General features: G+C 50.5%; 8 protein-coding genes across 8 annotated transcripts; 3 read left to right on the plus strand and 5 right to left on the minus strand.

Moving 5' to 3' along the window:
* Window positions 1–225: 225 nt before the first annotated feature.
* IAR55_006674 (uncharacterized protein) lies at window positions 226–1,274 on the minus strand (the record flags this gene model as incomplete). Its single annotated transcript, XM_066949754.1, has 3 exons — window positions 226–286; window positions 365–803; window positions 1,019–1,274. The coding sequence occupies 3 exons, from the start codon at window positions 1,272–1,274 to the stop codon at window positions 226–228; spliced, it is 756 nt and encodes a 251-aa protein (XP_066800048.1).
* A 130-nt stretch (window positions 1,275–1,404) lies between these two features.
* Window positions 1,405–2,476, minus strand: IAR55_006675 (5-formyltetrahydrofolate cyclo-ligase; the record flags this gene model as incomplete). The annotated part of the gene is made up of 6 exons (XM_066949755.1): window positions 1,405–1,550; window positions 1,612–1,684; window positions 1,745–1,818; window positions 1,878–2,126; window positions 2,184–2,312; window positions 2,386–2,476. The coding sequence occupies 6 exons, from the start codon at window positions 2,474–2,476 to the stop codon at window positions 1,405–1,407; spliced, it is 762 nt and encodes a 253-aa protein (XP_066800049.1).
* A 254-nt stretch (window positions 2,477–2,730) lies between these two features.
* IAR55_006676 (uncharacterized protein) lies at window positions 2,731–5,911 on the plus strand (the record flags this gene model as incomplete). The annotated part of the gene is made up of 12 exons (XM_066949756.1): window positions 2,731–2,788; window positions 2,845–2,938; window positions 2,998–3,079; window positions 3,141–3,239; window positions 3,305–3,464; window positions 3,524–3,651; window positions 3,708–4,100; window positions 4,152–5,198; window positions 5,275–5,449; window positions 5,511–5,594; window positions 5,654–5,731; window positions 5,796–5,911. The coding sequence occupies 12 exons, from the start codon at window positions 2,731–2,733 to the stop codon at window positions 5,909–5,911; spliced, it is 2,514 nt and encodes an 837-aa protein (XP_066800050.1).
* Window positions 5,912–7,423: 1,512 nt separating this feature from the next.
* IAR55_006677 (uncharacterized protein) lies at window positions 7,424–9,073 on the plus strand (the record flags this gene model as incomplete). Its single annotated transcript, XM_066949757.1, has 7 exons — window positions 7,424–7,720; window positions 7,821–7,855; window positions 7,920–8,032; window positions 8,140–8,328; window positions 8,392–8,461; window positions 8,596–8,825; window positions 8,943–9,073. 7 exons carry the CDS (start codon window positions 7,424–7,426, stop codon window positions 9,071–9,073), a joined length of 1,065 nt encoding a protein of 354 aa, XP_066800051.1.
* Window positions 9,074–9,377: 304 nt separating this feature from the next.
* On the minus strand, window positions 9,378–10,524 carry IAR55_006678 (uncharacterized protein; the record flags this gene model as incomplete). Its single annotated transcript, XM_066949758.1, has 5 exons — window positions 9,378–9,666; window positions 9,837–9,941; window positions 10,004–10,089; window positions 10,172–10,301; window positions 10,484–10,524. 5 exons carry the CDS (start codon window positions 10,522–10,524, stop codon window positions 9,378–9,380), a joined length of 651 nt encoding a protein of 216 aa, XP_066800052.1.
* Window positions 10,525–11,103: 579 nt separating this feature from the next.
* On the plus strand, window positions 11,104–12,073 carry IAR55_006679 (uncharacterized protein; the record flags this gene model as incomplete). The annotated part of the gene is made up of 5 exons (XM_066949759.1): window positions 11,104–11,182; window positions 11,335–11,368; window positions 11,499–11,621; window positions 11,797–11,846; window positions 11,964–12,073. 5 exons carry the CDS (start codon window positions 11,104–11,106, stop codon window positions 12,071–12,073), a joined length of 396 nt encoding a protein of 131 aa, XP_066800053.1.
* Window positions 12,074–12,297: 224 nt separating this feature from the next.
* On the minus strand, window positions 12,298–16,560 carry IAR55_006680 (uncharacterized protein; the record flags this gene model as incomplete). Its single annotated transcript, XM_066949760.1, has 21 exons — window positions 12,298–12,577; window positions 12,648–12,743; window positions 12,794–12,898; window positions 12,984–13,080; window positions 13,186–13,218; window positions 13,269–13,289; window positions 13,346–13,424; window positions 13,472–13,682; window positions 13,738–13,834; window positions 13,882–13,969; window positions 14,038–14,184; window positions 14,380–14,436; window positions 14,479–14,556; window positions 14,610–14,857; window positions 14,925–14,998; window positions 15,054–15,089; window positions 15,173–15,288; window positions 15,367–15,629; window positions 15,699–15,779; window positions 15,835–15,958; window positions 16,138–16,560. The coding sequence occupies 21 exons, from the start codon at window positions 16,558–16,560 to the stop codon at window positions 12,298–12,300; spliced, it is 2,754 nt and encodes a 917-aa protein (XP_066800054.1).
* A 486-nt stretch (window positions 16,561–17,046) lies between these two features.
* IAR55_006681 (uncharacterized protein) lies at window positions 17,047–18,131 on the minus strand (the record flags this gene model as incomplete). The annotated part of the gene is made up of 5 exons (XM_066949761.1): window positions 17,047–17,386; window positions 17,441–17,502; window positions 17,562–17,637; window positions 17,696–17,819; window positions 17,879–18,131. 5 exons carry the CDS (start codon window positions 18,129–18,131, stop codon window positions 17,047–17,049), a joined length of 855 nt encoding a protein of 284 aa, XP_066800055.1.
* Between the last annotated feature and the right edge of the window lie 7 nt (window positions 18,132–18,138).

The raw sequence follows: 18,138 nt of genomic DNA on the forward strand, positions 1-18,138 counted from the left end.
GTGTGCCAGTGGGAGGGCTCCGAGATCTCTTTCAGTCCAAGCACAGGGACACAGAGGCTTGCAATCAGTGGAATCTTCGCTGTACCGTATGCTGCTGTGTCATGCGGAGAGTGGTGATTCGGCGACACTGGGGATGTGATTTTGGGCAACAAGTGCTTTCATGACACGACGCTGTTCGTCGTGATGACCTCATACGGCTTGATCTTGATCATAATCTCAACATCGTCAAATCTCCTGATTCGACGTATTTTCTCCTTCCTCCATTTGATCCACAAACTCGTCGATTCTTCATAAGCGTGCCCCATCAGCATTTCGCTCACTATCCTCTTCTTTTCTTTCCCCCTGTGCTCTGACACACACTCACCTCTCCAGAACAGCTTCCTCAAAGTCCTGTCTTTCTTTCCCATCCTGAACATACTCTCCCCAATCTTTGCATTTTCTCCACCAGCCTCTCTCTTCCTCCTCATCCTCCTCCTCCTCCTCCTCCTCCTCCTCCTCCTCCTCCTCCGCTTCCTCCTTCTCTTTCTTGTTCTCGTCTGCGTCTGTATGAACGAATTGGCGTCTCTCGCGATGACGACGAAGACCTGTTTTGGAGTCCAACTTCGGAGGGCCAGGATACCTGAACTTCAGTTGTCGGAATCGGATAGTCATGGAAGGGGTAGAATATTCCTGACTCTGACTGGGCGATACGAGGATCTCGTCACTGTCATCAGAGGGACGATGATGGGAAAAAGGGATGGGGATGATGGGTCTGTTGGAGGGCTTGCTGATGTATGTCCAAGAGGGGAGATCGAGGACGGCTCCTAAGTCATCTCATTCAGCAAGCGGTTCATAGAGATCGACTGATGACGGGAAGCAAGTATGTAGCGATCAGTATGGGTCGAAGCAAGAATGAAGACACAGTGGTCGAGGGGATAAATAGGAATGAGGCAGAAAGTTGATGAACGGGAAGGATCTTTGGAGTTCAGATCGATAACGACGATAGAAATCCGCGTACAAGATGTCGTAAGGTACTCACCAGGGAAGAGCGAATTTCGCATATCCTTGATCCTCTCATCGTCGATTTCGTACTCCAGCAGAACAATGATCAATGCCAATGAGCCATGCTCCTCGTCGAGAGCATAGAAACAGAGGGGCTTCGGACCAGTGTGCAAGTTGTCACCTTGGGAGGTCTCGTCAGAGATGTAGTGGAGAGGGGAGAAGGAGTGACCGGGGTAGTAGTACAGATTACTAAAGGGACGCTTTGTTGGAGTGGTCGGTAGTCGGCCAGGCATTGCGTACGATGAAAACAGTCTTGGACGAACGATAGAACAAGGAGGAAGTGCTGGAAAGCTTGCGGAATGATGGTGATGAGGAGACGGGACTGTGTTCACTGACGAACCCATGGTCCGTGCGTTTGTGATTTCACCCTTTACCGCCTATCTTTTCTTCCGCACCTTCACGCCATATGATACCTTCAGGTGATACCACGCCGTCCAGTCGGAAATCCGTCTCTGTAGTCGGTACACGTTCACCAGTTGACAGTATCTGCGGTGATAAGGCGACGGCCACTGATCGCATCAAAGAGAAATCTTTCAGCACGCGATCAGTCTGGTGGATGAGAGAACGTACCTAGCAAAGGGGACGGCCGTGTGGAGGTGTAAGATGCGAGGAAACGGTCGTAGTATGCTTTACCTCTTCCGAGCTATCACAGTCGAGGAACATTATGAGCAATACATCTTTGTGAGAGTGGGAACATGCTCACTCTGTTGCACTCCTCGTCGAAGGCCACTCCCGGAATGAGTATCAGATCTAACGGTTGAGATTTCGAACTCATCGCTATCAATGGTCACGATGAGCATTGCTTCCCCTTTATCGTTGTAGATACTCCTACATACCGTTCTCCCTTGGCGAATCATCTACCGCTACATCTCTCCTGTATTCGCCCGGATCCAGTATACCCCACTTGTCCAACGGGCATCTCTCAAGATCGTCAGGTGAGTAAAGTCGAAACATCCGCATCTCCGCTTCTTCCTTCGGTTCAGAGGTAGCTTCTGACAGAGCGCTGGGACTATGGGTCTCGGTTGAGGAGGCTGGCTTGGGGATTGGTGATAGGGATGGGATGTAGGGCGTGTACAGCGGTGTTCCTGGATGAAAGCCCACTGTCAGATGAGAGTTGTGATTGGGCATGACTTAAATCACACCTCGTTTCAACAGATGCGTCACGATCCCATTGGTTCTCAGCTCCCCATGGGCCATGGAGAGATAACACCCCACCGACTTGGCTTGTTTGAAGAACGGTTGATCCAATAAGATCTTGAAGACCGCTTGGGCTGTTTACAGTCAGAATCAAGTCTGAGGTCAGTGGGTGCACCTCAAGGCCGGTCAGATCGATCGATCACTCACATTGTCGCTCGATATCTTGATCTGTCATGCCCCGCAAAGTCCTCAACATCGACCTCCGGAGGGTCGACTTGAGAGCGAATGTGGCTGCCATGTCACCGTCTTCTTCACTGCGCTTCATGTCGTGAGTGCATGTACGAGGAAGTGACTCTTTGGAACGTATCGCCGTCTGTTTGACGGTGAGGGAAAATCACGAACCTGAGTTATCTAATCGGTGCACGTAATTAAGCTTTCCCCTGCTCAATCGATCGACAAGCAAAGTGGAAGAGATCTGTTCACGACTTTTTTGGTATTCAACATTTCATTCACAACATATCGCTGAGTGACACATACAGAACCGCACGCAGCATGATCTCCTCTCGTCCACCTCTGCCGCGGACCCTCATCCTGGACTACTATGACTCGTGTGAGTGTCACACGTTTCAAATGGCCCGTCATGAGTACTCACTCGTCCGCTCTTAGATACGAACAATCTTCTTACGCTCTTTACGCAACTGTACACGGATGCAGAGGTGCTAAACAAAGTTGTCGTCATCAAGGCAGACAAGTATACATGGTCAGCTTACATGAATGTTTTTTTAGAGTCATCGAAATCAGCTGACATTTTCACATTAGGGCCGACTTCCAAGAACATGTTTTACCTCAAATCGACTGTATAATACTCTCTCCAGGGCCAGGAAGACCCGACAACCCAGCGGTGAGTCACAGCCCGGGCTTTTTAATTCTTCTCATCCATCTGACAATGTGAGGGGCTCTAGGACATTGGTTTTGCCCTCGACCTTTTGCGCTTGCACCCAATCCCGATCCTCGGAGTATGCCTAGGACATCAAGCCATAGGAGTCGCTTTCGGCGGCAAGGTATGATCGACTTTCGTTCCGATCGCTCTACAACGAGACTGACATTGTACTTTTTTTTCGCTTAGATCGTCGACACTCCTCAGATCACACACGGTCATGTCGTCCCCGTCGCTCCGGTACAGCCATCCAAAGGACTATTTGCCTCATCGTTCTGGCACAAGTCATCGGAAGAGAGCGACCAGTTTGACGCGGTGGTGTACAACAGTTTGACAGTGGATCCAGCATGTAAGCTACCTTTGAGATCACAGCCACACCGACAGCAACTGACAAGAGGCTTTTGACAGCTTTACCTGACGAACTTGAGGTCACGGCGTGGTCAGTCGCTTCAGACGCTTTTGCCGGAAGGCCGAGCACCATCCAGGGTCTGAAACACAAGTCACATCCTATCTGGGGCGTGCAGTATCATCCCGAGGTCTGTTGTAATCTTACTCGTAGGTTCTGCAAAGACTGACTCGACTCGCCTTCCAGTCAATCTCGTCGACTCGCGGAGCTGCTTTACTCCAAGCCTTCATCGACCAAGTCTACCTTCACCACGAACGACCTTCCTCGTTCCCCACACTCCACACGGATATCATCAGTTCCTGCGCTTATCGTGTCGCTGCTCGTGCTGCAAAGCTTCCGCGAAGCAGAAAAGCATCGGTCAGCGGCCTGCCTACTCCTCCGATCACCCCTACGGGATCTCGAGCACCGACACCGTCTGGAACGCGCAATGCTTCAAAGCCATCGCACATGGCGGAAAAGAGGTACGGCGAGGTTGGCAGAGATCTCAAAACGCAAGAAGTGTTCGAGAAACTCGTGAGGAATCCGTCAAGGAAAGGAAAGGAGAAGGCCATCGGTGAAGTTTGGCTTGACGGACAGACAGTGAGTTGTTCCGTCCTGAAAACCGTCAGTTCCAATGCTAAATTACAGTAGCCCACGCGGCCAACTACTACATCCCTCGCTTCCCCGTCCTTCCTTATCACGTACTCCCTGGTCACACGCACAGTCACCGTTCACCGACCGTCTTCCACCCCCGCGACCATTGTACTGCCGCACGATACAACCTTCTGGGACTGGTTCTCGCATGGTAACGATGTCCTCATATCCACATTCGGCACCAGGTCATCAAGAGCGAATGGATGGCGAGGAGGGTGGGTTGGATGGTTTGGGTACGAGATGAAAGAAGAAAGCCTGCAAGGATACAGACGCAGAGCGAAGGATGCCCAGCACGAGACAGAAGTGGATGCGGCTTGGGCATGGTCGGACAAACTACTGGAGAGGACGTCGAAGGGCGAATGGATAGCTCGAGGTGTGCTGCGCGATGATGCAGGAGACAATTCGGATATCGGGCTCGAAGTGGGATCCGATATGATCGGTTGGCTGAAGGAGCAGGGCCTCAATTTTGGTCTCAGCAAGTCAGACTGGGAAGGCTATCTGGACGAAATACAGCCGATACTGAATGGTGCCTGCGATCATACGGTATCCGCTTCTGCAGATGCTTTCCCTACCTTCCAACCTTCAGCCACAGGCGAGGATTATCGCCAGCGAATCGATTCTTGTCGCGAAGCCATTCGACAGGGAGAAAGCTACGAGCTAACTCTGACTACCCGATTCAATGCTACCACTCCTCGTGTCGATCACTACACCCTTTACCTTCGACTCAGATCGTTCAATCCCGCATACTATTCTACTTATATCAACTTTCCATGTCTATCTACACCTCGGGGTCAAGGGATGAGCATACTCTCCTCCTCGCCTGAGAGGTTCTTGCGAATAGACGGTGACCGGCGGGTCGAAATGATGCCTATCAAGGGGACAAGGGCGAGAGTGAAGCCTGGTCAATGTGTTTGTGTGCAAGGCAGGGGATGTGAAGGCAAGGCGAAGGGAAGTGAGGAATGCCTGCAGGAAGGAAGAGAGGAAGACGCGAGAAGGGGAGAAGACTTGAGGAATGACCACAAAGAAAGAGCAGAGAATCTCATGGTGAGTCCATGTCGTCGAAAAATTTGGCATTCCTCCCCAGTTCGCGGAGACAAGGCTTATTGGTGGACATGGATAGATTGTGGACCTTATACGATCCGATTTACTGTCATGTTGCATTCCATCCACTGTGACAGTACCGAAGCTTATCGCTTTGGAATCGTACGGTGTGCATAATCTCGTGACTACGGTACAGGGGACTCTGGCGGAGAATGTGGGATCTGTCGAAGCTGTGAAGAGGTGTTTTCCTCCTGGTGAGTTAAGAAAACACCCACCCGTCGCAGAGAGAGCAATACTGAAAAACTGCATTTTCAGGCTCGATGACGGGTGCGCCGAAATTACGATCAGTTCAGCTGCTTGATGATTTCGAGAAACAGCAAAGAAGAGGGATCTATTCTGGTGAATCTGATTGCATCCATCTGACTGAATGGTATCTGACAATTTCACTTCTTGTCCAGGTGCACTCGGCTACTTTTCAGTGGACGGAGTGACGGATCTCAGCGTTGTAATTCGAACCATAACGGTGGAGGGGAATAGTGGGTCTGACTTGCTGATCAATTCGGTGGATAGCGAGGGCTGACCAATTTGCGAATCGTATAGATCTGAGCATCGGAGCCGGAGGTGCCATCACTTGGTTATCAGATAGAGATGGTGAATGGGACGAGGTCTTGACAAAAGTCAAGTCTGTTGTAGGGGTATTGGACGGTGTGGAGTAGTACAACATCAATGCGGGGTCCGACGGAGTCTGTTTTCATATAGGATGTCCCCACAGACACGATCAATGCACGCATCTCAGCGGGTCACATCGGTAATCATCTCGCCAGCATAATAGCGCGACATGCTCGATCCTTTATGCTCAGACTGTACAAAGCAAGAGACAGCTATTCTAGTAGAGCGAATTACGGTCCACGTGCAGCAGGTCAACCAAAGATTTATCGATATGCCGCCACTCGACGCCAACCAGTGACGTTGTGCATTCTGGCATGTGCCATGAGCCAAGGCCCAATGCGGCGTACAGCCATACCCGGCGATGTGATACACGGGTACAGCGATTGAGCCCTTTAGACGTCATATCGATTGTAGGACCAAGTGCCGATTCTACAAACTGATGATCATGAGAGTCATCCGTGAACCCGCCCGTGGGTTATCAGATAAAGTTCCAGACACGGCGAGGACCTTTTTTTCACCGGTCAGTCAGTTACTAACTACTTTCGTTTCGCCAATTCTTAAAAACTTGAACAGAGCATCTCGTTTCGACAATGAGTCGAGTCACGATCACGGGGTATCGATTATCTGCCCATCTCCGTTCGTGTTCACCTGAGGTTCAAAGACAAGACAAGAGAGAGGCAGTGTAGTGCTCAGTACATATAGCAAAGGTCATCAAAATCAAGATGAGGCAAACTGGCTGGAGAGGGCGACACAAACAATCATGGTCATTGGTCAGGTGATCGAACACCTCGAGCTCGAACGGACTCTCGGTAAGTTACGAATAGACTTTGGACGGATCAAGCCATATTCGAGTACTCGTACCCTCTCGACGAAGAGCGTTGTTGTCTCTCCCCTCGGATGGTCACGAGAACATCATCGCGCTCCGTCTGTATCAGGTGTGTGTTTCACTCAAGCCCTCTTAAGCGCATCAAACGTCATATCGGACTGTACGTGTACAGTACCTTACAGTAAGTCATAATCTGTTAGCTGCATACCATCCTTGATTTCAAGCCTCTCGTCGAATCCATGCGGCTTCCCCTCTCATTGTCCGTCTTTTGCTGCCCCATGGGGCCATGCCCTGCTTGACGAAGAAACGAGCAGAAACATGGCTGGATCAAGAGTCTGATCCACCAACGTTCAACACCTTGTTTCGCTTCGTCCTGTCAACGCATCACAGTTCCTGATTTACTACAGTAGGCGGGGCAGAGGAGTCCATCGCTCAAACAGTATTCTACATTAAGACCGCTCCTCCACAAGTGTCGTGACGAGATCACCATACCTCTCTCTGCGACAAATGCATCGCTTTTGTGGATGGTCAGCTGAGGGGATGGTTGGTCATGCATATTGTGTCAGAACCGGCTACTTGGACGATGAATAGAATCAATCAGCAGGATCCAGACGAACATAAAAGGGTCGACCCGTTTCCCACCTCTCTAGCTGACTTTACAGCCGCCAACCTGTCATCACACAGTGACTAACACTGCATCCACACCACATCACTCCAAGCCAAACCGCACGATATGTTAGCCTTGACCCAACTCGTTTCCCTTCTCCCCTTCCTTCTGGCATCGGTCGCTGCCTCCCCGACCCCGATCATTTCTAAACGATACACCGGTGTCAAGATCCAGTCGTACCGAGATGGGAAATGTCTCAACCCCATCTCCAGCCAAGTCGGGGACGGCACCCTCGTCGTCACGATTGATTGTGGGAATGCAGCGACATGGGACATCAACCCGGGCTCGGGGAGCGTGATCCTCCATGGGGTAGGGCTGGCACTTGATGCAGGGACTGGGGCGGATAATAATGAGATTGTCAAGGTGAGTCGAGACATCTTTTTTTCGAAACACGTCGTTCAAGTACGTTCATTGTGAAGCGATGTTGACAATGCGCCGTGTTTGATGTGATTGATGGGTTCAGCTTTGGACTTCGTACCCTACCTTGTTCCAACAGACGTGAGTTATCACATACCCCTGCTGTGAGATTTGAATACACCTACAACATGTTTTACTACTACAGCTGGTACTTGACCGGCGACCAACGCATCGCCATCACTGGCGGGAACCAATGTCTCGATGAGGGCGAGAACGGTCCTCAGACTTATCAATGCACGACCGGCAACACCAACCAGAGTGAGTCCGAGTTCTATCCTTCCTCACTATGCGGCCGAGCTGCATCTTTGATCACATCAGGTTTGGCACTCGAACAATTCCCGCTGACCGGGGTGTTTTTTGTTCAGTCTGGAACATCATCGATGGCGGTTCATCCTCTGGCCCGGCTTCCAGTGCTGTACCCAGCGCAAGTGTCAGCGCCAGCGCCAGCGTCAGCGTCAGTGCGAGTGTGACCCCCAGTGCACAACCTTCTAGCACTGGTGTACCAGCCGGTACAGTCTACAAAGACCCGGGTTACGGAAGTCGTCGAATCCACCGTGAGTCCCAAATTGAAGTCTGCAACCGACCACTCCGCTGATAGGTTGCGCTAAACGATGTAGCTGTTGGACGTGATGATCTCTGTGTTACTGTATCGTCCGGGTCCCCCGCCACTGGACAACAGGTCAATGTGTACGTACAATCTCCTTCAACCTTACGCCCGAAGACCTATGCAGCCCGCCTCTTCACTCAAAGGACCATGACAATTCTAAATTGCGTTAGAAAAAACGGTGCTGATTGACCTATATCTCCACCTTGACCCCCAGCGCCTACTGCGTCGCCAACGACTCGCCCTTCGCCACAGCCCAACTATGGAACATCACTCAAGGCCAGAACAACCAAGGGATCGCCCTCAGTCCCGCCACCAGCTCCAGTCTCTGTCTCGATGTGGGCTACAATCCCGGTTCTGGCTCAAGACTGTTCGTGGAAGACTGTGCGAGGGGCTCGCTCCAGCATTGGGATTATCTAGGAGATAAGATCATCCTTCACGGCAGGAGTGAGTAGTGACGAGTCATTCTTGTCAGATCTCCTACTCTCGATATTGGTCTTCCCACATTCGTTGAGCTAGTCGTTCTGAGTGTCAACGCTGACGGAGTTCGCTTCCCCAATCCAGACCTCTGCGTTGACGTTGAGAAAGACTCCACCCCAACGCATCAAACACCGATTGATATGCAGGCAAACCTCCAAGTATGGCAGTGTTTCCCCGATAACACTCAGCAAGTCTTCACCCTCCTCGACATCTAAGAGGTAGGCAGCAGTATTCGATAGAAAGGAGGATGGATAATGGGCCTAGCGGGCGGGATTGACTCAAAGATGCAATGGGCTATGGGCAATGGGCAATGGGCAATGGGCAATGGACAACGGACAATGATTGATGGACGGACAATCTGGCTTCAGACGTGGACAATGGCTCGTGGATTTGGAAAGTATGGTAGCAGCTTGTTCGATGAACTGTAGCAAATACCGAGAGAAGAAGATACGAATGAACTTGACTTGATCTGGTCTGACCTGATCTGTTGCAATGCTACACGGCTCCTCTTCCTCCTGCTCACGCTCCACTCCTCCTCGTCCAAACACCTAGCTTCTCGCCCCCTTTCGCGCCTGTAGTCCTCATCATATCCGGCGGGACATCCTCTGCCCAGACCAAGTTCCAATCCTCAGCTAACAATTCATGGTATATCTCCTCGGTCAATGGCCAGGGTGGTCCGACCGACTGTGATTGGGGCGGTAACGGGTACATCAACGTGATGAGCGTCGTCGGAGAGTCGGGTTTGGACAGGCGGACGAGCTGACGCGACCATGCGGTGCGTGAGTCTGGTGGGAGGGCACAGAGGAAGCTAAAATGGGTGAGGAGTCAGGGAGTCAGGTTGAAGATCAGTTCGGAAGACGGGAGGTTATAAGCGTAGATACGCATGTTGGTGAATGATCAGCGTCATCAGAGGATGAGATGAGAGGAGAACACGCCGGACTGTCAGGCCGAACGGAATCTGTACCAAACCAAACTCACGTATAGTCAAAGATCAGATCGAATTTCTCCTCCGGATCATATTCGAAGAAATCAGCAACGATGATTTCAGACTTCCCCTTCGTCGAAGGTTGCGAGGCCAACCATCTACCTCGATCCCTTGGATCAGCATCTGCAAGTCCACGTTGGGCCGAGCGAGACCAACATACTTCTTCGCCGCTTGCACACATGTAGGAGCGAGATCTACTCCGATCGTTTCCAACCCCCGCTGAGCGAAAAGATGTACATCGTATCCCTGCAAAAAGAAAGGCGGACTTCTTTATCAGTGATTGATCATCCGTCTTGCCCAAGGGGAGAGATGAAACAGTCCTACATACCATTCCGCATCCTGGGACCAAGGCTCGACCTTTTGTAGGCACACCTAGTTTTCCTGCTTTTTCAGACTGGAGGAACGAGACCAGAAGTGGATGAGAGGAAGATTGGTCCCATCCCGTTCGACCTTGTTGCCTGAGTGAGATTACGGCTGTCAGTCGGTCCGCTGACTGAATACAAAAGGACCGTTCCAAACAATGCTGATAGGATACGACTGATGGAGGACGGTCCTAGGAGAGGAGACCGACGCGTGGCTGAACGACGACGACAGATGCCGTTCGAGCAAGGTCGTTGATCGAAGGACGACGAGCACTCACCATCTCTCTTCCCAAACATTGTCCACTTGAAGACTCTCCATCAGTATTGATCGATCCCACCCAGCATAATCCCCTGACTCGCACCCTCGGCCAATCGCTCACCTTGCATCGTCGATGTCATTGTGTGATCCTGAACTGGCTCACTCAAAGTGTGATACTACTGTAGATTTCCAAATCAAGTCGAGGTCGGATCGGACCGTTTGATTAACCGATCATCAACCCTCACTTGGACACGGAAGCGTTTCATTTCTCGATCGCTCAGTCACAAAATATAATGGTGACACACATACAAAAGGATCGGCTGCATGGACAATGGACAACAGACAACAGACAACAGACAACAGACATGCCAACGGAGGACAGTGTATGGTGACCCCCCGCCAGTGATGAAGCTGTATATATCGTGTATGAGCCATTTTCGAAAAGCGAGTCCAGTTCATACGCCGAGTGCCCGTCGATATGAATAGCTTTGTCCAAATGACGATTATATCAAAGATCTCACAAAAGGTTGAACAGACTTTCAGCAACCCCCCCCCACCCCCTCCTCCCCAAAGCAAAGCATCTTCTCTCTCGTCCACTCCACCCACTCACCCACCCATATCAACTCACTTCCAGACACCATGTCCACCATCTCTGGTTCTTGCAATTGCGGCGCTATCAAAGTGACGATTCCTAGACCCCAGAACAGTGTCTTGTGTCGTGAGTGTTTTCTTTCCTGTGATCGACTCAACACATGCCTGTCCCATCACACTTGAACTCTCAGTGCGAAGGTTGATCTGGGAGCGAGGCTCTGTACCTGCACGAGTGGAGTGGTGTGGATGCTGATACTATGCAATGATCGACATTGACAGACTGCACGAGCTGTCGAAAGTCAGGTGGTACCATGTGAGTTGTATTTCGCTTCCCCCGTCCTTCCATTCGTTCGACCCAGATCGAACCAAACCCATCGACTGATCCGTGTCAAAATGACCTGACCCATGTTCGCTCTCCATCCCGGCTCTTCCCTCGCCAACAGCTACTCCACCAATCTCGTGACCGACCCCAAAGATCTAAATGTCGAAGGAGCGCCGTCCCAATACAGAGCCACTGGGTTCTCAGGTCACGATGTCGTGAGAAACTTCTGTGGGAAATGCGGATCGTGAGTGCATTCGAAAGTCACGGAGAGTGTTGCGAGTGAATTCGACAAGGGACGAAGCTAAATACCATCTTGTCTTGCTATCCTTCTCTCCATATGCTACCCCTGATCACTCCTCTATCGATCATTTGTACAACCGGCCTTCACTCCTGTTCCGCTCCAAATATCTATCGTACAGCCCGGTTTTCACGACAATCGCCGATCCTAGCCAAGTCTTTGTCAAAGCCGGTGAGTGATCTGTTCCTTTCCCCTCTTTAGACCCTTGACCACGATCTGTCCCTCACCTCACACTGGATGATGCACGAAGACAGAGTTCGTCAATATTGATCTTCGCGCCCATAATAGGTCTCTTCGAGCCTGGTCAGATCCCTAAAGCAGCTGCCGAGCTCTTCTCCAAGAATATGGAAGAGTGGGAATCAGTGCACGAGGGCGCGGCGCGAGTTGAGAACCAGTAAAACGAACCGTTAGATCATGACATGCATGACATGACGGGACATGCAGGAACCAATTGCGGACAATCGGTTTTAGTACAGACATGACAACATAAGCTCATCACTTTCCTAGCAGATCAACTGCTCGGTCAACCTGACAATCCTTGCCGCGCAAGCATAGCAGTCTCACTCTTAGTCCTCTCGCCGCGGAGTCAATTCGTCTGACATGTTGCGGATTCTGCTCCCAATCACATCCCTTCCTCGCTAGGCTCTACACTCTCTCCATCGCCAAATTGGTCATCATGCGGCATCTCATCCACCATCTGCACCTCCGCCTTCACATCATACTTCGGTTCCGTCTCCTCCAGCATATCCATCAGCTTTTCCTTGACATCTTCGATCTCCGGATCGATCACCCAAGTCAAGAATCGTCTCGCCAATGCTTCAGCGGCGTCCATATCGCGTTTCTGCTCGTCTGTCATTCTTGAGTCGTGCAGTTTCGCGACTTGGAACTTTGACACACAGTCTCTGTGATGTATTGCGCATTGAAACAAAAGTCAGCTCTCCTTGGTGACCGAAGGCACAATGTTGATCTCACGTAACGTATCGCGCACGTTCCACAATTTCTTCCGGAACCCCATGTCGCAGTGCACACTCTGCGGCGTATGATGAAGTACTCATAGTGGGTACAACTCTGGCACAATGTCAGTGTTTGAGCGAGGCTGGTCAGAGACATGTACCTACTTGTAGAGATAGTGCATCTCATTGGAGTCCTGGACCAGGAATGTCTTCATATGACAAAAGTTGATGAACAGATCGTCGGACAGGAATTGCTTGGTGAAGAGGTCACTAAGGGCAAAAGGATCAGCTTTGCAACAGCCATCTGTCTGGCACGAGAAAGCACGAAGGTCAAGATCTAGGTAGGAGTGCTTACTGGAAGTGCGTTAGAACAATAGTTCGAGGACATGGCCCCTTCAGAAGATGTTCGATTACGCCAGCGAGAAGACCAGCACCGTCCGTGGCGCATGTACCTGATGTGATCAGTCTTAAGTTATCTGACCACGCAACTCACCTTTCCCAAACTCGTCCAGTATTATCAAGGAACGGTCAGTCGCTCCTCTCAAAGCTTGCGAGACCTGTCCGAGATCGATCATGAATGCCGAGCCGTGCTGTGATTCTGTCAGACCATTTGTCAAGTACCCTCACACTGCATACTAACTCTCGAAGAGGATTCGCGAGTCTGAAGACGAGTGAAAACTGATTTCTATCAGCCGCGGTCTTCCCCCTCTGACTTACTTTTGTCGCAGACTCCTATGGTCGCCCTATCGGCTGGGACGAAACTCCCAATTTGAGCCATAAACGCAATCAGAGCGGTCTGTAATGTGGTGTTAGAACTTCACAGTGAGGAAAGCAGCTGCTCACCTGCTTGCCATACGCAGACTTGCCTGACCCATTCGCCCCAGTAACAACCAGCATGCTGTTGTATTCACCTTCTGTCCCGGCAGATAGACCGATATCGTTGGTGATGTACCTCTGAACACTTTTCTCGTACAGAAGGTGTCGTCCACCCTCTATCACCAGATCAGGTTCTTCTATGATAGTTGGACGAGTGAGAGAGTAGGTCTTGACAGCACTTGCCAATGCTATAAGGCTGTTCGTTAGGATATGTTCATACAGTTTTCGCCTACCAGTCCAGTTCGGCTACCACATCGATGGTGGCGAGTAAATCGAATTCAACCTCCTGTAGGTGGGCAACCAGAACCTGAACGATCTCAATCTGTCTCTCTGCACTGTCTATTAGCTTTAACACAGCGCTTGTAGGGTGTACATACCGACGATCAGTACATGTAGGTCGCCGAAGTGTTCGTCAAGGTTTATCATCTCTTCCGTTTTGTAGTAGAATTTATCACCAGTTCGGAACTGATATACGGCCCGAAATCAGCCTAAAACAGACAACCAGTGAATAGTATTTGTTGGGCGCAGCTCACTTTGTGCTGCCATCTAGGTATGATCGGTGGTTCGTCCGAGTCTGCTTGCACAACGGCGAGGTAGCCCAATTGCGGGAAGTAGACCACATTTACACTTCGTGTGAGCCCATATGGAATTTGTTTACATATAATGCCTGCAACTTGGTTCTGTGACAGTCAGCATTGGGACCATGCGTCCTGTCACTCACCAAAACCTCTTCGAGGCCTGCATAGTCTTCCCGCCAGGCATCTAGCTCCTCGTCGATCCCCGGCCGGATCGCCACCCGGTCTTCTATGTTCGATTGGTCCCAATCAATCTTGTCTGGGATTAGCCGCAGTTGTCAATGGAATGATATGACCTACAAACTCGTTCATCTTTACCGTGAAGGCTCTCAGACCACCCTCAAATGTTTGATCGATCTATCCCTCCGTTAGCAAAATTAGGTAAGGAGCCAAACATACCTTGTCAATAATGGGGACTACAAGGGGTCCTTGAAGACCTGTTACCATGTTTTTGATCTCTATAGCCGCCGAAAGAGCCTAGTCATCCTGTCTTAGTTATTTCATCTCGAAGTGGAGCGACAGACGCTCACATCAATCAAGCACTTCCATTCGCGGTATCCACCATTACCATTCCGGACCTTGGTACATTTGGCCGGCACATTCCTGACATTCCTCAGTTCGCGACGGATACTTTCTGTTACCGAGATGTTTTGGGGCGCCGTGAGAAGATCAATGGCGTCGTGACGGGCTCTGATTTCGTGCAGATCTACGAGTGGACGTAGATGCCACGAGTGGAACAGCTTTCTCCCTAGTGGAGTTACCGTAGTGTCAAGCAGGCCTGAACAACCCGATCACCGTAGGGGATCAGTCAGGCAGTACATGTGGAAACGAGTCTGCTAGCTCACCAAAGATAGACAATGCTGGTTTGGTTGCCTTGTGCATGAAGGCATGCGCCTCTGTGTCAAATATGGCCAGTGACCTGCAAGTTTGGATCAGCATTATCTACATATAGATACAGATCGTCGAACACTAACGTCAAAGCGTCTTGATTGATTTGCATTCGGCGGTCCCTTCAAGCGGGTCATTCAGCATTGACCTCTATTTCAAGCCGATCTCTCGCATGGGTCCTCGATAAGTGTCTGATCATACTCACAGTTCCATGCTTTCCAACGCTGTGAGCTCCAAGATGGGCCTCCACTGAGGACCCGTTGCGTTGTTTGGGATCAACGACCTTTTGACCTGATCGACCAGAATGCCTGTAGCGATGACCTACACAGAGTGACGTTGAGTGTCCGGTCGTACGCACGAGGGAGATTTGCACGTCTATGCAAACGTAGTTACACTCACGGCTAGCGGTGCCGCTAGGTTGACCCAACATCCTAGCTTGACCAAGCTCAGTCTCACTTGACCCATACCTGCATCGTTGTCGTTGACTCCCTCTTCATTGGGTATAGCACCACTATCGTCGTCATCGGCGGGAGATGATGCTACAGGCTGAAAGGGACTAGAACGATCGGGAAGTCGAATGGAAGCAAGGTTGAGAGCTGCTGATCGGGCGGTACACGACTTAAATGGCAGCAACAGAAGTTCGCATGCATTGTTTTCCGACTCTGCAAGATTGCAAGGTATCAGCTTCTCGTTCGCAGCTGGCAAGCAAAGGAGTGAGATCTAAAACTCGCTGTAGGTCTCTACCTGTCTCACCAAAGAATTGACTGTCTTGCTACTCATAATGATCAGTTGAGGATGGACCTGCTCCATCACTGCGAGCAAAGCAGATAAGACATCGCAAATCGTACAACCTATAGAGGCACTCACTCAACCACGCCAGATCCCAGCTCACAGTGTCTTTCGTGTCCTCCAGGACTTGTATCTTCCTCTCTTCAGGATCATACCAGGCGCCAGCGATACTGCCTTGCGCAGGTGCGTGGAAGGAAAGGACCTGTATGTAGAAAAGACGTAGAGTGGAGGAGGAATTGTACATGAAAGCCAGGAGCCAGGGTAGCATCATGCATGACAATTGGAAGACGGAAGAGGTAGATCATGGTTAGGAAGCAATTACCAACAAGGTAGGTGAAGGTCGGACATCGGTTGGGGGCGATAGACCAAATCAGTGCTCACTCTCTTATCCTTTATAAGATCCTCCTCTTCCTCCTCGTACTCTCCCTCTCCTCCACCCACACCTAGGACCAGACCCACTCCTCCACTCGGACCACTATCCTCCTCCTGTACTTCCTGTATCCTGCCTAATCGTCCTCTCCCTCTATTTCTTCCTCTTTCAAACAGCGGTGCCAGGACATTCCCTCCATTGGGAGTCTTGAATCTCTTCGCTATCTGTCCTCCTCCTCGGTCTGTGCTCACACTTCCACTGCTATCATACCCATTACTCTCGGTTTTGTTACTGTCACTTCTTTTCCCACTTCCACCTCGACCTCTTCCTCTGCCTCGACGACTTGATGGTGGAAGTGTCGACCATTCGGAAACGGATGATTGGGAGAAAGATGCGTTGGAGCGGGGAGGCGGCGGACGAGGTCTTCCGTTCATTCTGAATATGACTTGAGGGATACTTGACTACTTCAGCACATATCATCAATACGAGGTAAATGTAGAGGAAATGACAAGAATGGCAGCATCGATCAATCCAAGTCAGTCGCGTGCAAGTGGTCCGTGCGAGTGGAGGTCAACATTGTCCTCAGCTCTCCCACGATCGCGTCGACGCATTCGTAATCACAATCGTTGAGACACGCTTCTATGCATGCTGTCAACATCTACTTCAGTCATGTTGGGTGGTCAATAATCATCCTCTATATGCGATACAATACTTTGTTTTGATGATGTGTGGCTTGGGAGGGAATTAGAGACAGAAACGGTATATTGAGGATGAGACTTGGTCGGGCACTGAGCCCAGAAACGTTTTCGACAAAAATGGGATGAAAGCTCGTAGACATGTTGTAGGAGCTTCGTCTGTGACGATGCAAGTGACAAAGAAGCGAGAAATCCGAACGGACCGAGAACAGGTCAGAGGCTTTGCTATGATACCGTACTGCCGTTCAACACCAGTAATCCCTCGCTGTTGGAGTCCTGATCGGTAGCCACACCCTTAGCAGCTGTAGCAAATGACGACATCGCTGTAGCTGATAAAGGGGGCATATTCTCGATGCCAGGGGGCGGTTCAATATCCACTGCTTGTACACCATTCGATTCGACAGGAGGTATAGGATCAGCACCATTAGGAACTGGTACGCCATTCGGGAAAAGGTTAAGCGAAGCTGGGGTCATATTCGGTGTTGAGGCTGGAGTTTCGTCTGGAGAGGGCACAGGCAATGTTTCTGATTGAGGTCCACTGCTGCCAATATCTGATGTAGTCGCCCTGAACATCCTCCTCATAAGCTTCGATTGGCGGATCCTAGCAGATCATACTCACTTAGATCGCTTACTCGGTCCTTGACCTTCATGTGATTCTTCCGCGCCGACATCAGCGGTTCCCTGGGCATAAATATCAGCCAGCTCCAAAGGAATGTACAAGGCCATGCTTGATGACCTACATTCAGTTGAGCCCGCTTCGCCTTCTTCTTGGACTTTGGTAGTCCCTCGGGAAAGCAATAGGGCGGTAAGTCGGATCTGTCAAGAGCCATAAGCACAGTCTGACCAGTTGACATAGCTGTTGAGTGATACTCACCGCTTTGCTGGTCGCAGAATCACACTCATCTCCATCTCATTGTACTTTTCCCACTGCTGACACGCCGCGCAAAATCTCTTACTAGGATAGAAAAGGTTCAACACCCGACTTCCTTGTCCATCCTCTACATCAGGAATACTGATCAGCACAAGCGCCCAGCGCTACCGGATTCTTTCTACTCACTGGGCTTCTTCTCAATCTCCAAACCGATGAAAAAGTTCTTGGTGTATATCTTTTTGTAATCCTTCCCTTCCACGTCTTCTTCTTTTCTGTTCATCACTTCAGGTGCTAATTCTCCCTGACTCGCCGCTGCTTGCTCTTCCTCCGTCAAACAGTAAAAGACATTGCCGATTCCGCCAATCATCGGATGTGCTGTAAGGATATTGTCGGTATTTTCCAAGTCCTGTACTAACGTTCGTATTCTTGATTCGACCATACCGCTC

This window comes from Kwoniella newhampshirensis, chromosome 14 (assembly GCF_039105145.1).
Source record: "Kwoniella newhampshirensis strain CBS 13917 chromosome 14, whole genome shotgun sequence".
Taxonomy (NCBI): Eukaryota; Fungi; Basidiomycota; class Tremellomycetes; order Tremellales; family Cryptococcaceae; genus Kwoniella; species Kwoniella newhampshirensis.